Source organism: Arvicola amphibius, chromosome 11, assembly GCF_903992535.2.
Source record: "Arvicola amphibius chromosome 11, mArvAmp1.2, whole genome shotgun sequence".
NCBI lineage: Eukaryota > Metazoa > Chordata > Mammalia > Rodentia > Cricetidae > Arvicola > Arvicola amphibius.
Genome location: NC_052057.2, coordinates 109,114,663 through 109,133,449, shown reverse-complemented (window position 1 = coordinate 109,133,449; position 18,787 = coordinate 109,114,663). Strand labels below are relative to the sequence as shown.

The following is an 18,787-nucleotide window of genomic DNA, read 5'->3' as shown; positions in this document are numbered from 1 at the left end:
TTTGATTACCATGTGTGTGTGTCTGCTCCCCACAGAGGCTAGAAGGTGGCCCTGGATCCCTTGAAACTGGAGTTAATAGATGCTTTTGAGCCACAATATGGGTGTTGGGAATCAAACCCAGGTCCTCTGCAAGAGCAAGAAGTGCTTTTAACTGCTAGGCCTTTTCTCCAGCACCTAGGAATCTTCCAGTAATTTTAAAGAGTAAAAAGTTACAAATAATTTTAAAATGCATTATAATCAAACATGTTTTTCACAGGGAGCAGTTCTAAAGCCAGAACTGAAAAGAGACCCTGTCAGTACCAGAGTGAAGTTAAAGATTGTCCCTCACCTCCTTCGTTCTAGACAAGCTGCTGAAACATTCCCAGCTAACATTCAGGTAATCTGTGTTGTCCAAAGAGGAAATATTATTTGAACATATAGCTTTACTTAGAGAAAAAAAATGGTATTAATGAATATTCATGAAATAGACTGATGTATAAAACAAGACTAATAGTTTTATTTCTAACTTAAGTGTATCTGTATAAATTATTTTGTAAAATTATATTACAATATATATTGCTTATAGTTTCCATTCACTTTAAGAAGTGGTAGTAACTCCATCCAGAATAGTTTTTGTGATCATAAGAAACTAAAACTTTGTATGTGTTTTTATTGTATGTGTGTGTGTCTGTATCTTTTCTCTAAAATATTACCATCATAGTTATATAAGTGAAAAATCAGGCAGTGGACAGTTTTGACTTTGTCTTTTCAAAGTCCTTTATCTTTCTTCTGTGCTTAAAGATGATATTAACTCACACTGTTGCTTTATTGATTTAGTGACTATAGAAGTTTTCTCCCCTGTCTCCTGGCTTGTCATCTGACCCACATTCAATCTGTCTTCTGTATTGACACCAAACTTTCTTTGCGGTGGGAAATTATTGAACTGTGTTGATGAAGGGTATTAGATCCTTTTTTATCTTTTATCTTTAAGTTATGACTGTCTCATCCCTCAAGGCAAATATTTGGGGAATTGTCTTAGGGTTTCTGTTGCTGTGAAGAGACGCCATACTCATGGCAACTTTTATAAAGAAAAACATTTAATTGGGGCTGACTTATAGTTTCTGAGGTTTAGTTCATTGTCTTCATGACAAGTGTTGTGCAGGCAGACATGGTGCTGGAGGAGGAGCTGAGAGTTCTACATATTGATCCTCAGTCAGCAGGAAGTGAGCTGTGTTTCCCGTTGGGTGTAGCTTAAGTTTAGGAGACCTCAAAACCTGCTCCCTTCCCCATAGTGAGACACTTCCAACAAGGCCACACCTCCTTGTAGTTGCCTTAGTAGGGCCAGCCCCCAGTCAGCACCAGGGTAAATAAGAAAATCCACGAAACTGGCATGAACTAAACTTAGGAAATAACTTTTTCTCTTTCTTTGGGTTAGACTTTTCTATCTGAAGGGGAAAAAATTAAGGAAATACAGACACTTTCTATGCTAACTTTCTCTTGTACTTCATCATGAAAAAAAATCCTTTCTGAAAAATCTCTCTTGTTCCTCTACACAGCTTCCTAATTAGCTCTACATCTCTCCTCCTAATGCTCTATTCAGCAGCTTCTCCCTAATTAACTCTACATCCTTCTCCTTGCTCCCCCCCCCCCCACAACTACTGTCCTCACAAACTCTGGACAATTATGAGTTACATTTTCAAGGCCTGACCCATTCTCACAATACATGAAAACTAATGTATTTTCTCTCAGGCTAGGAATATTGCATTGACCCATGCACATAGTTCTTTCCCAGACGGAAAATGACATTGGAAATCAAAATTTAACAATAATAATTAGCTGGACCTTGAGTGGAAGGGAGTACATGTAGGCTAAAGTTGCTTCAACTTCTGACCTTCAATTAGTAAAACAACACCTGGGGAAGCGAGCTCATTTATCTGTCTCTAGGGGAAACCAGATATTTGTCTCCAGGACAACCAGCCTGCTTTGAATTTGTTCTGGAGACTAAAGTTAGCTGTCTGTGTCAAAGGTTGTCTTTGTGACTGAGAATCCTATGTCAGTCTGAGTAACATAAAATACCCTAGTTTTATTTCTGTTCATCAGAGTTATACAGGATAATCATCCTGACCATCCGAAGCTATATGTGTGCTTAGTAAGTATAAAACACACTACCAGAGGACTGTGGAAAGAACCCCACAGCTGAGGTATACTCGTGGCTGGCACTTGAGATATATTATTTCTTCTGTGTTTAAAATTGTGGTCAGATGTACTTAGAATTTGCCATCTTAATTGTTTTAATATGCAGTTCACTTTTTAAAAAGGTCCCATTGTTAGAATTCTTTTCATCTTACAAAACTGAAACTCTGTTCATTGTCATTTTCTTTTTATATCCTGCCAATCATTATTCTGGCTTTCATCTCTATGAATTTGATTTTTCTAGGTACTTCTTATAAGTGATATTATATAGTCTTTGTTTTTTTAGTGACTAGCTTACTTTACTAAGTACCATATCATTGAGGTCTATCTGCTGTAGCATGTGTCACGATTTCGTTCTTTTTTAAGATTAGATGTCTCATTCCTCTGTTTGGCTCCTTGGCATATTTCACATTTTAGCTTTCATGAATAATATAGACAGTTTCTCTGTGTCCTGGGAGCTGCTCCCAAGTAACCACATTGGAACTTATTATTAATTATTAATCCTTGGCCAATATCTCAGGCTTGTTGTTAGCTAATTCTTACATTTTAAATTAACTTGTATTTCTTATCTGTGCTCTTCCACGTGACTTGATATCTTTTCTCAGAATAACAAGTTCATCTCCTTCTCTTCACATTTCCTCATGAATCTCAGCCAGCAGCCTTGAAACTGGTTTGGATGCAGAGTTCTAAAGAGACTGTAACAGGCATTTTAACATGCTGGGTCATCTGGGCCATCTGTTTTTATTGGTGTCTGGTCTCTTTGCTCCAAAAATACATAAAGATAAAGGCGCATATCTGCATTAGTACAAGTACAGACTGTGTGTTGTACCCAAGTTAGCCAAAATGATTTTTTATTTTATGTTTGAGTAGGTAAAATATACGTTGTTCTGCAATTTTTTGAGGTTTATTTCTTTATGTTTGTAACTGGGATTTTCAGGGGTCTTCTACAATCAAACCTAATCCATATTAACCTGGAATGAATCTACATCTCTCATTTCCTGTGGAAAGAAAGCAAAACCCCTTCCCCAAAGTAACATTTTTTGACTTCCTTTTTTAAAGTTAAGGTAGCTATAAAGTATCCTTGTTGGTTCAGTTTAGCAGTCCAGTACACAATCCCATGTTTATCAGCAGCTGCCATTTGCTCATCAGTATTCAGAAAATTCAAAATCAACATAATAATATACAGGATGCAGATACCTATGTATTTTCCATCTTTGTGTGACTTTTTTCTTTATATTACTTTGTTCTTTCTTTAAAGATTTTATTGTTTTTAAACCTCTTTTTCTATGATTGTCTATAGTATTTCTTTTTTCTCCCAAGCCTATGTACATTTTTAAACACATTGCAACCCACTTAGAGGATTTTTTTTTCCATCTTAATCTGTTTTTACTGTGTATCTGTAATCTTTTCTGTCTGCAGCTTCCCATTAGCTCTAGCTTCTTATTGGCTAACTCTTTTCTATGATTGTCTATAGTATTTCTTTTTTCTCCCAAGCCTATGTACATTTTTAAACACATTGCAACCCATTTAGAGGATTTTTTTTCCATCTTAATCTGTTTTTACTGTGTATCTGTAATCTTTTCTGTCTGCAGCTTCCCATTAGCTCTAGCTTCTTATTGGCTAACTCTTATATTAATTTAACCCATTTCTATTAATCTGTATATTGTCACATGGCTATGGCTTACTAGGCTCCATGGCTCTAACTCCGCCTTCCTCCTCCCATGCTATAGGCCAAGCCAGTTATTTATTCATTAACCAATAAAAGCAACACATAGACAGGACATCCCACATCATTTCCACTTTTCTGTTTAAATAAAAAGGAAGGCTTTAACTTTAACATAGTAAAATTACATATAACAAAAGTTACTAAACAAGAATTACAGTTATAATATTTATATCTTTTTTATATTTTATCATAACTAAGGAAAACTGTAACTATAATTATAAATTCTTCAACTTCATCAAAGACTCCAGAAGGATATAACATTACCTAAGTAAACAGGAACTGCATTTTAAGCAACTTCCAAAATACTAGAATTGACAGAGATATATCATTGCCTGGACAGTCACCCAAAGTGATTCTGTACTGTTGGGGCATCCAATCTTCAGCCCACAGGCCCATAGTATCCAACAGATTTTTCCATGCAGCAGAAAATTTCAAAGACAGTTCCACCTATATTGGCAGTTTGTCAGTCACTTTCTTCTGTATCCTTAATCTGTCTGGCAGATTCTTTTATGAAACAGGAAACCCCAAAGGCCCTTTCTCACCTTTAGGCAAGTTCAGCAGTTTTTTTCTCTGTGGGTCCTGCATGTCCAGTCAAGCAATCCAGGCAAGAGTAGTTTCTTGCCCAAATGGTTAACCAACTCCATTACAAACCTCTTCAATGCCCATCATCCTCTTGAAGTAATTGGTGCTGCCAGGGGCAGACGTGTCTCATTGTCATGAGAAGTCCTAAGTTCTTAAACATTTTAAATGCCATATTCTGAAGGTCTCTGAAAGATTTGAGGAATGCCTATCTAACTGAAATACATCTTTATACATCTAGAAAACCTAACTATGGTTATAAACATGGCTATAAGCTTGACTGTTATAGATGACTTTCTATTTACCTATATTTCTTAATTATAAAGGAGATGTACAAACACAATACCTTAATTAAGAGCAGAAATACACAAATAACAAAATTAACCTTAAATTTTAATCAATTGAGCAAGATCCATACCAATGCCAATTTCTATAACATATCCCCCTTTAAATGTAAGGAAATATTTATAAACAATATTTGGGAATATGGGTGTAGTTCTGTCCAAACTCTTCCTGATTTTATTGGGCGAAGTAATTTCTTGAAGGGTGTTCAAGGCAGCCTTTCAGAGGGCCTTGTTCCATAAAACCACACCAGCCTGGAAGCAATCCACAGGTTCTCATTCTCTATGGAAACAAGAAAAGAGCCTCTTTTCCAAAGTAACATATCCTTAGACCCATATTTGGAAGTCATGATATCTTTATAATATACATGCTGGTTTAGCTTAGCAGCCCGTAGAGTGAAATGTCTCTCTGTACTTAGTTTATTCACAGTCAAAAAATTCAAAGATCAGACCATAATAGACTCTCTGTGAATTTTCCATTGTTACATGGCTTATTTTTACTCTATTACTTTTTAATATTTATTATCTTTACTCCTTTAATCTATGACTATCTGTACTCTGTCTCTTTAAAGACTTTGTTTAAAAAAAAACCATTTGCTTCTTTTTATAACTCTCTGTACTTTTTTTTTCTTCTCTCTCTCAAGCCTATGTACATTTGTCCAGCACTGTGACCCATTTAGAGGTCTTTATGTATGAATCTGTCCTACTGTTTATCTGTAATTCTTTCTTTTTTTTAAATATATTTTTATTTATTTATTTATTTATTTATTTATTTATTTATTTATTTATTTATTATGTATACAGCTAGTCAGAAGAGGGCACCAGACCTCATTACAGATGGTTGTGAGCCACCATGTGGTTGCTGGGAATTGAACTCAGGACCTTTGGAAGAACAGGCAATGCTCTTAACCACTGAGCCATCTCTCCAGCCCTGTAATTCTTTCTTAAAATGCTAAATGCTTCTTAAAATTTTAAGCTGCGTAATTGCCAGGGGTAATATGGCACTGCCTGCTTGCCCTGCTCAGTTCAGCATGGCGAGCCGCTTGCAACCTCTGAGAGTTGCCATGCACACCACTCCACTTCTAGGCACACAGCTGGTCCATGTTGCCACCAAGCAAGCTGTAGCATGTTGCTCACAAACCCCATCCAAATGCCTGCTCTCCTGAAAGAGCCAGCGGATTGCGCTGGCAGCATGGCCCAGAAAGCCGGCATTTTAAAATGGCACGGCTTTTTTTTTTCCTGCTACAGCTTATTCAGGAAAACCTCTCTTAAAGGAGCTGTGGCACGCTGCCAGCAAACAGCAAGAAGCTGTGTTAAACTCTGTATTTTTGTGTCTAGAATTAAGCTCTCTCAGATTTTTAAGTGGATTTTAGTTTTCTACATTGGTTCCAATTGTGATTGACATTTGGGCACCATTTGTAGGCAGAGTTTCCTCAGTGTCCTGGCAGCCACTCCCAAATAACCGCACTGTGGCTTGTCATTAATTTTTAATGCTCATCCAATAGCTTAGGCTTGTTATTAGCTAACTCAAATTAACCTATATTTCTTATCTGTGCTCTGCTATGTGTTTGTACCTTTTCTTAGTACAAGTTCATCTCCTCTCCGTGTCTCCTCATGATTCTTCCTCCTTGTGCTCTCTTTTTGTCTTCAAGTCCCACTAATCACTACCTCTCCAGCTATTGGCCATTCAGCTTCTTTATTAATGCAACCACAGTGACATATATTCACATTGTTAAGGATATTCCACAGAATAGTGCTGCTATGAATGTTCATGCATCTCTTTGAAGCCTTGCTCTCACTTCCTTTATGAATAAATTCTACTTCTAGAATTGTTGGATTATATGATAATTTACGGTTTTTGAGGAACTGCCACGGTTTCATGTTGACTATATATACCATACAACCTTTCTTCACATTCTTAGTAACACTTAGTTTTGTTTTTGATGATAGCCTTCCTAGTGTTTATGAGGTGATGTTTCTTTGTAGTGAGCTCTTTTGCTTTCTTCCTCCACTCTACCCCATCTCTCTCTCTTTCTTACTCTCTCCATCTCTCTCTCTCTCTCTCTCTCTCTCTCTCTCTCTCTCTCTCTCTCTCTCACACACACACACACACACACACACACACACACACACACAGAGTTTTAGTTTTCTTTTAGATGAGGTCTTGTTCTTTCTTAAGCTGATTTCTAACTTAACTTGTGGGGTTAAGCTGTCTTTTTGCCTCAGTTTCTCAGTCCTAATTTTGAAGTTTTTTTTTTTTTATATTAAGGAGTCTGTCTGTATCCAGGATATTAGTCCCTTAATTAAATTTATTACTTGTATTTTTTCTTCCATGCTCTTTCTATTATTTACATTAAAATTACTTATTTTATTAGTTCTTTGAGAGCTTCATACAATGGATTTTGATCATTTTCTCTCCTCCAACTTTTCCCAGAGTCACACCCTGCTTCTCTACACCTTCAACTTAAAAAAAAAATCCTTCAAGACTAATTTGGGCTGCTCAGATACTGGAAGTGTGGTCTTCCATTGCAGAGTAGTTGACTTAACCAGGGGCTATACTCTCAAAAGTATAGCCCTTTCCCAGCAGCCAGTAATTGCTAATAGCTCCCCAGTTAGGAGTGGGATTGTCTACCCAACTCAATCCTCCATGCTGGGATTTGGTCTGCCTTTAGCTAGTATAGGGTTCGTGCTTGCTGTCACAACCATAATAAGCTTGTATGTGCAGCTGCCTTACTATGGCCTGAAGATAATGTGGTTTTGTTTTTTTGTAGTTATCTACTATCTCTTACATCCTTTGTACTTCTGATTTGTCCCTGAGCCTTGTAGGGAGGGCTGTGATATAAATGTTCCCTTTAGGGTTGAACATTCCTCAGTCTCTTATTCTTTACATTGTGGCCAGTTATGTGTCACTATTAATCACTATCTACTGCAAAGAGAACATTTTCAAATGAATACTAAGAGATACATTGAGCAATACGTATAAGATGTCACTAGGAGTCAGTTTAATACTATCTCCATTTAGCATATGTCTTAGGGTTTCTTAGTTAAGGCAAGTTGGGGAGGGCAGGGTTCATTTAGCTTATATTTGTACAGTGTAGTCCATTGTTGAAGGAATCAGGACAGGAACTCAAATAGTAGCTTGCACAACACCTTCCTACACTATGAAAGCTTTCTGGTAGCAATAAAGCTTGTAGGTCTGTATAAGCTTTATTTTTGCCATGTCCTTGTGACTCAGGAATATTGTGTCTAGAGTAATAGGGTCTTATTGTAGAGTTCTAGAGAGTTACCAAGAGCAATGACAGTAGCCTGTGATGATGATTGGGGGGGATCTGTGACTCTTTTGCTAATCTAATGGAACCAGTTTCTATATTGGGAACCTTCTTTTTAGGTATGTCAGGTTTACAACCAAGATTAACCATCATGCTATGTGGTAGTTTAAATGAGAATGGACCCTATAGACTCATGCATATTGAATGCTTGGGCCTTAATTTGTGGAACTGTTTTGGTAAGTATTAAGAAGTATGGTCTTGTTGGAGGAAGTTTGTTACTGTGGGTGGCCTTTAACATTTCAAAAGCCCCAGTTTCTCTCTCTCTCTGCCTCCAGCTTGTGGATCAGTTGAAAGCTCCCAGCTCCTGCTTCTAACACCATGCTGGCCTTCTGCCTTCATGATCACTGCCATGATGGTTATGGACTCAGCCTTTCAGTAAACCCTCACCCATTGAAGTGCTTTCTTGTATAATAGAAAAGGGATCAAGACACACTGGAAGTCTGCTCCCAGTGTGTTGTCATGGTTTTCAATACTAGAAGGCAATTCAAGCCCTGGTTTATTCCATATACAGTGTTCTGTGTATTGTTGAGGAAACAGGAAAGAGGTTAAAAGTGGTAGGCTTTCATAAGCCTTTTCAGTGGTCAGAGTAGGACAATATCACCATTTACACCTACCAGTCTATCATTCAGGCACTTTGGGATTTTGCCCAGCTCTGGAAAGAATCATGGTGTTTGGACCACTCACCTTAATTCTTCTTTGCTGTGCCTGTGACCACTAGTTCTGTCAAGCTGTCATGGTCTGAGCCTATTGCCTGCTAAAATAATAGAGGGAAGAGCATTCTCCATGTTGCTGTAGTCTTCCTGTTGCTTAGGTGGACTGGTGGCCAATGACTGCTGCAGCCAGCCACAGGTGACTGGGGCTGGATTAGAAGTCGATTGGGACCTTGTATCATTTTAGCACTGGGGTTGTCCCAGAGCCTCCGTTAGCTGACAAATTCTGGTGTTGATTGCTTTATTCCATACAGCAAATGAAGTCTTGCTTTTCATACTACGCTGACTGATTTTGGGTAATTATTCATGACAGAATCCCTTGCTACTCTTGTACTTAAGTCATACAGCTACAGGGGATCGCGCAGTCTTGGGAAGCTGTGATGTATACCTGAGGCTCAAATATCTATGATGTGAGCCAAAACTGGGTCTACCTTAGGCTCCGTCAGGTCTTTGCCTGATATTGGGGCAGGTATAATGACTCCAGATCAAGAGTAGCTGCACCTTATGTGAGCTCTGTCTTGTGTACAGGACTCTTTATTTCTATCACCATGGGCACACCAAGATGTTTTAAGCTAGCTTTGGGGCTCTGGATGGAATCCTGCTTCCTGTTGTGCAACTGGAGTTTGCAGGAGTGTTGAAGATAGTTTTCAGTTGTAGTTCCAGTGGCTCAGTCTACCGATACTGACTTCATAGTGCTATTAGTTCTGGAGGTCTAGTTGTGGGCTCGTTGGTGGATTTCAAGAATAACACCTGGATGACTAAATTCCTTGTCTTCCCCGAAGCAAGAAACCTTTCTAAATCCCACATTTTCCTGTTTCTAGTTGGAAGATGAGGCTAAGAAGTACTTGTCTCCTGCCTTCTTCAGTGCTCCTTCTTTTCCTCTACTTTATTGTTGTCTTTAACATCCATCTTTGTTGTATTCCTTCCCTTCTGTCTTCCTCGAATGGCTCTTACCTTGTTTCCTTAGTTCTTCTGAGGGCAGTTTTGTGTGTCTATAAGGTGATTTCTGGGCAATCTTAACTCAGAGGCTGTCTTCCTCTGCTTTCTTCATAGATTACTTTTAGAATGTTAATTTTCTTTTTATTTCTGGTTGGATGTTTTTAATCATTTAAAGATGAGGAACTTTACAAATCTTCATAAATTGAAATAACCGTGAATTTTTCCTTCTTTAGTCTATAGAAATGGATTATTGTAGCAAAGCAAATATTCTGTCCCTGAAACTCGTTATCTTCAAGGGCTAAATCTTTACATTAAGAAAAATATTATGTGTATATATGATATGTAGGAAGGTATATGTACTATATTGTGTGTGTGTGGATATCAGAGAGCACCTCAGTAGAGTCTGTTTTGTGGTTCTACCTTTATGTGGGTTCCTGGGATTGGAATCAGGTTGCTAGGCTTTCATGGTAATTGCCTTTACCTGCTGAGCCTTCACCAATCTTATTTGTTCATGGTATATAATAATTCTGATGTGAAGTTAGCTTTAGCTTACTACTTAATTGAGTATGCAGTATTTATCTTTTGTATTGATGATCATATAAAGATACTTATATGTAGCTTTCTTGTAGTATTTTTTTCATCTTAAATTAAGTATTTTTTTCCTGGTTTTTAAAAGAATTTAAATTTTTATCTTTATTTTATCTGGGCATGTTTTTATCATTTAAAGATGAGGAATTTTGCAAATCTTCATAAATTGAAATAACCATGAATTTTTCCTTCTCTATTCTATTGCTATGAGGGAGGTATTATTGCAATTTGTTTAAAACAAAAAGAAAAAAAGGAAAACATTGGACCACTAAGATGGCTCAGCAGGTAAAGGTGCTTGCTGCCACACCTGAGAACCAGAGTTTAATCCCTGGAACCCACATGGTAGAATAGAGAACTGACTGACTGCTGTGATTTGTTCTTTGACCTCCAATAATGTGCTTTTCTGTCTGTTAGCACATGGGATTTTATCTCTTAGCCCTGGATTGATTTTCTTTTGGAAAATTAAATGAAGGTATATTCTACAAGTAATCCTAGCTGAGTATGCATTCTGAAACTGAATAAACTTTATAAATTCCTAGTTTACATTTTTATTATTATTATACACACACACAAATAATATTGTAGCTTTTAAAATTGGTCAGCTATTGTTTTTTTTCAATTTTATTTATTTTTTTTTGTTTTGGTTTTTCGAGATAGTGTTTCTTTATATAGCCCTTTTTGTCCTGGAACTCACTCTAGACCAGGCTGGCCTCAAACTCACAGAGATCCACCTGCCTCTGCCTCCAGAGTGCTGGGATTGTAGGCATGCGCCACAAAGCCTGGCCAGCTTGTGTTTGTCAATATAAAAGTTGTATTAATTTTGAAGAGCATGGTGTTTAATCTTGACTACTATTTTAAAATGCCAGATTGTTATTTGTTAATTGGTGTTTTTGATTTTGTTTATTTTATATAGGTGGTGTATGATGGACTCTTTGGTACAAATACAAATTCAAAGTTAAGAACATTGTCCCTGCAATTTGTACATCACATTTGTATAACGTAAGTTTTATTTTTTAACTAATTAGCTATTCATTTTTTTAGAGTAACCATGTTTCAGGTATTTTTATTTCTTCTTTCCTAAAAAGCAGTTATATTTATCTTAGAAAGATTCTGTTGCTTAAGATGTATTTTTATGATTTTAAAATTACACTTACATGGGTGTGTCTGTGTGGGTCTGTTCATGTGTGTGATGGTTCCTGCAGAGTAGAGAAGAAATCTGTGAATGCTCTGGAGCTGGAGTTGCCCAGTATAGGTATTGAGAACTAAACTAGAGTTCTCTGTAAGAGCAGTGCCAGCTTTTGCTGCTGAGTCACTTCTCTAGAAAGTTTCAGGCTTTATATATTGCTTAGTTGCATTTGTTGCTAATTTTTAAAAGAGATCATCTGAAAGGATATTTTGGTTTTCATTTTTGTTTTTAAAGCTGCCCAGAAATCAAGATTAAGCCACTAGGCCCTATGCTTTTGAATGGTCTCACTAAGTTGATAAATGAATATAAAGAGGTAAGTGATTTGTCTTTTAAAGTTTAACATTATAAGAAGAGGAAGGGACACCCCCCCACACACAAATAAAAAACATACAAAAATGTTTTAAATAAGTTAATAATTTTGGCAAAAGGATTTACTGTTTATTGTATTTTTCTTTTCTTTTTCTTTCTTCTTCTTTTTTTTAATTTTAAGGACCCTAAATTGTTGTCAATGGCATATTCAGCTGTTGGAAAACTCTCCAGGTGAGTAATGTCTTTTTTTTTTCTTTTTTTCTGTGAGAGATATCTGTTGAAAATTGAGAAAAATTTATCTGACATTAACAGTGGATGGAGAATTATTTAGTAATTATTATTTAGAATTATTTTGATTCTGACAGGAAATGTATTTTATAACAATAGGCCGCTTAGAAATGTCTTCTTTTTAGAAAAAAATCTAAGTTTAATTTTGAAAATATATTACCATAATAAATTTAGTCTTGAAATTTGGTTTTAAACTGAATTGTTTCAAAATAGGTTATCATTATGGTTGCATAATGAATTACATTATAGACATTAGGTCAACCTTTAGTGCTTTTGATGTTTCTTATCACTAAACCTCACAGTCTCATCTGATGTTTCTTATGAATATGGATGAGCCTCTTTTCAAAGATTTGTTTCCCTCTGTTCAATATGATTTCCTCTTTTCAATTTCTTCTTGTATCATCCTCCTTCATTTTAAACTGGAGGGAAGAAAAGATGAAATTTATTCCGTGGTACCCATGTGTTACTTTGGCTCCAGCAGACATAGGCGGTGTATCACTCTCCTTTGATGTGAAGGGAAAGAAACTTCAGAAGGTGACCCTATATCAGCTCACAAGCACAGAGTTGTCTCAAACTCTGTCTCTTTATATATTAGCATGAAGTAGCAAAGCCTCTTACTATTGTAGATTTTCCTTTAAATTACAGTTTAATATCTTTTCCTTCATGTTAAAGTCTGGAATATAAACTGATTGCATGGAATGTTATAGAAGGAATACCTGAAAATATAAATATAAATAATATAAATATAAATATATGTTGACGAAGGATTTATATAATTGAAAAATTAAATAATCACTTTATAAAATATGTGGCTCCTGAATAAAGTAACCTAATGATACTGACGTTGTACTTGGTGTTGTGAAAGTGTGTGCTGAGGAATGTTTGCATATAGTTTCATTTTCTACCCCTTTTCATCCCTTGAAAATTTATGATAATGATATTCTTACATTCTCTTATAGTCGAATGCCCCATTTATTCACTAAGGATATAGCTCTTGTGCAACAGCTCTTTGAAGCCCTGTGTAAGGTAGGGAAACATATTGTTAAGTTTATACTTACTGCATGGATACTTTCCTGGAAGTCTGCTGGGAGGGAAACACCATTTTTCTGTCTTTACAGGAAGAACCCGAGACTCGACTTGCCATTCAGGAAGCCTTATCTATGATGGTTGGAGCATATAGTACCTTAGAAGGAGCACAGAGAACTTTAATGGAGGCACTTGTAGCTTCATATTTAATAAAGGTAGGCCCAGCTATGTAAATGACAATGGCTAATAGCATATACATTTTTTTATATTAAACTTTTAAAAATTGATAAGTATAAATTGTACATACTTAATGGGTATAATGTTTCAGTAAGTGTGTACAGTTACATATAAATAAAAAAACCCTTTTCTAGCTTTTTTTGAAATATGCAATATTTTAGTATCTGTAGTTATTCTTCTACATATTGGGACACCAGAACTTTTTTTTTTTTTTTTGGTAGCTAATTCATTTGGTACCTGTAGACCTACCTGTCCTCTTTATCTGTATCTGGTCTATTCTCAATTTCCATGAGATCACCTTTTTTAGAAAGGTGTCTTAGAAAGAAAAACTACACAGGAGTCTAAGAGAAGCATTGTGAGATTGTGTGACATTTGTCTTCTGTGCCATTTAACTTGTCTTCTAGTCTCATCCATATTGTTGCATATGATATTACTTTTTAAATTATTATTTTGTAATTCTCACATATTTCACTTACGCTTTTGGCTGGAGGAATATATTGGAGGAAGGTACATAGAAGTAATAAGCCTTTAGCAACAGTGAATTTTCAAACTGGCCAATTTCATCACTTATTAATCTAAATTAAGGAAATATAATTGCATATTTGAGTTTCTGCTCTTAAGTCATTGTTAATGTCAGAACAAACCTGAGAAAGAGATATTTTTGTTTCAAATTTATAGTAAGTAAGGTCATATTCTATCCTTTGACAAACATCTGAATTTCCCTTTGTGACTAAGAGTTTGAAAGTTGGCAAAGATAATGACAGAGGCCTCACAATGGCCTTGGCTTCAAGTTTGGATGGAAGTGTGTACGTAAAGAGAGATTCTCTTAGCTAGAATCTTTGGTCTATTTGCAGGATCCTTTTAGACCATAGAAGTGCGTATTAGGTAATGTCAGAGACGTCTAAGTAGCTTGATCTTAAGTAGGACTAATGGTATATACAGTTCAGTGGTGGAGCTTGTGCATATGTGTGAGGTCTGTCCCCCCCACAAGGGAGCTCTTGAACAAATGATTTATCTTGATTCATATTGTTTTGGACATGTGTTTATTGATATATCAAATTTATATACAATTAAGTTGACTTAGGACTGGATTGAGATGCTGATAATTATTGCTGTTTTTGTTTGTTTGTTCAATAGCCTGAAGTTCAAGTTCGGCAAGTTGCAGTGAAATTTGCTAGCACGGTGTTTCCCTCAGATCATATCCCTTCCAGATATTTGCTCCTACTGGCTGCAGGAGACCCGTAAGTTTAGAAATGTCAAATTGAACTTGGGTTAATTAAGTATATTTTAAAATTACTAAAATTTATGTTGGTTGCAAAGTTGGCTGATGAAATTTAGAAATAGTTAATTATGGAGTTAAAAGTATATACCTTCAGGCGATCCATAGTCATATAGCTATATATTTATATGTTGAATTAGCATGTATGTCTAAAATATATGACACATAGATAATATAGATAGAAAAATTATTGTGAAATAGTTAAATGTAAATAAAGCAAACTTTATAATTGTATAAATAATATAATTATACTTAGATATATAATTGTATAGAGAGGTCCTCTAAAGGAGAAAAAAGGATTGTTTTTGATTGCTTAATATACCTATTTTGATATTTCATTTTGTTGATAGAATATCTTTTGTATCTAATATGTTAAGATTTTAAAATGAGGGGGCTGGAGATATGGCTCAGCGGTTAAGAGCATTGCCTGCTCTTCCAAAGGTCCTGAGTTCAATTCCCAGCAACCACATGGTGGCTCACAACCATCTGAGATGAGATCTGGTGCCCTCTTCTGGCCTGCAGACATATACAGACAGGATATTGTATACATAATAAATAAATATTTAAAAAAAAAGATTTTAAAATGAGGTTTGCATGTATATGTGTGTGTGTGTGAATTACGTTACTGCTATTCTAAAGTGTACTTTTTCATGTGGCTAATGTGCTACCTACTGCACTAATGAGACACCTCTTTTCATCATTTAAGTATTTCTGAAATTGATAAATGATCTTAAGTCATTATGTAAATATAATAAAATATATGTGTGCCTATTCTAAGAACTCTTATCAAACCTATTACCAGTTTTATTGTCTCTGACATCTTAACATGTGTGAAATCCTCTATATCTGCCATATTATATGATTATTATATCTAATTATTTTTTCTTTTAAATAAGATTATCTTATTTTAAAGTCTAAAATAAAATTAAGCTTTCTTTTATTATTTGAATAGCCTTCCCATAAACTCTGTGGTCATTTAAAAAATATGTGAAGTTACTTGATAACTGTTTGAGAATTTTAGTTGGTTTTGCCTGTGATGTCTCCCTTCAGTATGAATTGTATGTATTTTAAGTGAGTTCACTGAAGACAGGTTCTGACTTTTGTTTTTTGATCTTTATTTCCTTCTTAATGACTTGCATTTCAGTTTGGCTCCAGTGGTGGTTTGGATTGTTAGTCTTGTTTTTGTTGACACCCCCCCCCCCCACCTTAAGTTTTCTAGCTACATGCCAGATATCCTCGTATCTGTGAGCTAAGGTAGCAATTGGTGTTAGAACAAGATTTCAATCTAGGAACTTAGACAAACCTTAACCAGTATTTTTATTTATACCACAAAAACCAAGACATGACTAATTTAGTATTTTATTTACTTTTTAGCTTAATAAAAATTGTTCTGTTCAAGCAAGAAATCCTCTAACTTTGCCTGCTTGTTCCTTCCTGCCACTCTGTAGGGTACTCTTAGGAATTCAGGACCAGTTCAGAGGCAGTTGAGTTTTGAGAAGACTTTTGTGATACAGAAGCAAAGTGAAGCTGTGAGGTCATTTTTTAGGTGTCGTGAAATACATTAGTTTTTTTTTTTTAGTTTGTTTTTTTGTTTTTATTTTTCGAGACAGGGTTTCTCTAGCTTTGAAGTCTGTCCTAGAACTTGCTTTGTAGACTCACAGAGCTAGACCTGTTTCTGCTTCCCTAGTGCTAGGATTAAAGGTGTGTGCCACCACCTCCAAGCTAGTTTAGGTTTTATAGTTGTATGTATTAATGCCATTCAGCTGCCAGCTTTTGTAGAATTGTAGACAAACTGCTAAGAAGTGTCAGAATTGAGGTGGGTTTGTAGAACACAGGACATGCTACTGAGTTTTAATGTGTGTTATAGTTATTTGTGATTTAGTTTTAATAAGAGTAAAGCACACAGATAGATATTTGCATAATGATTTGCAGTAATTACTGTCTTGTTTTTTCCGTGTGAGTAAAAGTTAAAGATGTAAGTAAGGTGAATCTCCAGATCTCATTAAATTACCCAAAGATTAAGTTTTTATTTTACTTTTTATTTACTGCTTATATAGCCCAAAATGTATTCAAGACAGTTTGTCAAAACTCCAGCTGTCAAATAAAATTTCTGTTTCCATTCTTCAAGTGGTGACTCTTTCAGTTGGCAAAGTTTATTTTTTAATTCTTATTTGTTTCTCTAAAAGACGAGAAGAAGTCCATGGTGAAGCACAACGTGTGTTACGATGTCTTCCTGGTAGAAACAAAAAGGAAAGTGCTTCTAAGCAGATGCCATCTTTTCCAGAAATGGTATATTACATTCAGGAAAAGGTAGGGATTTTATCTATAGGTGATTAGTGTGATAATAGACACAATAGATATATAATAGATATAATAGGTATAATAGATGTTGGAGTAAAAATGGACATTTTAAATGTAAAAATTCTATACTTAGATATTAAATAATAAAGTTCCTAGCAATCATAGTACTTACAGTAAGAGGGAGCTACAAAGTAAGGAGAGAAATATAATTCTTATATACAATTGTTTTGTTTAGCCTAAATAAAAATGACTTGTAATTCTTTTAATGCTTGTCAGCATTGAGTATGTTGAAGAAAATTTTCCTTTGGTATGACATAGTTAAAAACACATCTTTAAAAAGATTAAATTTGTTTGTCTTGCTAGTTTTATCCCCTCTTTAATGACACCAGATGTCATAAAGTAAGGATGCTTTGGAGCAGCTCAGGGTTTTTCTACTATTGTTATTCCAAATTTTTTTGTAGATCTCTGCTTTGCACAGGGTTTCTGCCGCTGACTCAGAGTGTTGGCAGTAGTAATCCTCAGCACTGACTTCCCAGTCTTTATGTTGGTCTGTTTTGATTATGTTAGAGAACAATATTTTGAGTATGAGGGACATATGCAGCAGGAATATGTTTTGTTTTTGAAAAGACACATGCAGGTGACTGTTTTGTTAGAAAAAGAAAGAAAAATGTTTTGTTTAGAAAAAAAAAACAAATGAATGGGACGGAGAGGTATCTAAGTGGTTAGGAGCATATACTACTCTTGTAGACCTCAGTTTGATTTTCAGAATCTGTGTCTAGCTGTATGTGACTACAACTCTGGAGGATCCAATGCATCTGTCCTCTGTGGGGCCCTGCATTCACACACCCACACCCAGATACACTTGTATTCACATAATATAAAATGATAAAAATAAATCTTTAGGGCTGGAGAGAAGACTTAACAGTAAGAGAATTCGCTGTCTTGCAGAGGCCTGGTTTGGTTCCCAGCGTCCACATGATGCCTTATGATCAGTGTAATCCTAGTTCCAGTGGATCTGACTGAGTGTGCATGTTACACTTAGATACACTCAGGCAAAACATGCGTATACATAACTAAAAATTATTAAATTTTTAAAAAGGAAAAATCTTGAAAAAGTCAAATGAAAGGGACTGGAGTCAAGGCAAGGAGTCAAGAGTACACTGGCTTTTTTCTGACAGGACCTGGGTTTGATCCCCAAATTCACATGGTGGTTCACAACCTTCTGCAGCTCCAGCCCAGGGGATATTATATGCCCTTCTGGCCTCAACATACTCTGCATGAATGTGATACACAGACACATATTCTGGCAAACACCTATAAAGAGAGAGCAAAATAAACCTTAAAAAAAACAAACAAAACCCCAAAGACAAATGCAAATCAACAATAGCAATATAGCTTGAAATACAGTTATTTTGAGCTGAGTAAGAGAACAGTTAATTTTCAAAAATGTAATTTGTTTTGGGCTTATCTTTATTAGGCTTCCCATCGGATGAAAACTCCAGTCAAATACATGACCGGAACCACTGTCCTTCCATTTAATCCAGCAGCATTTGGAGAGGTAGGACTTTTGTGTCTTCCTGTGTAGTGGCTATAAAAACTAACATCATACCTAAGGTGTGTCTGATCCTTTGCATTATATTAAATTCATATTATGGTATCCTTGTCCTTTTAGGGTGTTTGTTTTGACAAACAAGGCCTAGTATTTGGTAATTTGCTTTGTTTTAATTCATAGTTAACTCACTGAGGTTTCCTACTCACCTCCAACCCATGTCTCAGG

At 35.7% G+C, this 18,787-nt stretch overlaps 1 protein-coding gene across 5 annotated transcripts in view; it reads left to right on the top strand.

The window, feature by feature from the left end:
- The window catches only part of Ecpas (Ecm29 proteasome adaptor and scaffold), a 115,425-nt gene that overhangs the window by 50,915 nt on the left and 45,723 nt on the right, over positions 1–18,787 (top strand). For all 5 annotated transcript variants that reach the window (XM_038346942.2, XM_038346940.2, XM_038346939.2 and 2 more), the window contains 9 exons: positions 257–376; positions 11,298–11,383; positions 11,805–11,883; positions 12,061–12,110; positions 13,127–13,193; positions 13,286–13,408; positions 14,568–14,671; positions 16,896–17,019; positions 18,488–18,568. In XM_038346942.2, the coding sequence (XP_038202870.1) occupies positions 257–376; positions 11,298–11,383; positions 11,805–11,883; positions 12,061–12,110; positions 13,127–13,193; positions 13,286–13,408; positions 14,568–14,671; positions 16,896–17,019; positions 18,488–18,568 (834 nt within the window). The remainder of the gene's footprint in view (positions 1–256; positions 377–11,297; positions 11,384–11,804; positions 11,884–12,060; positions 12,111–13,126; positions 13,194–13,285; positions 13,409–14,567; positions 14,672–16,895; positions 17,020–18,487; positions 18,569–18,787) is intronic.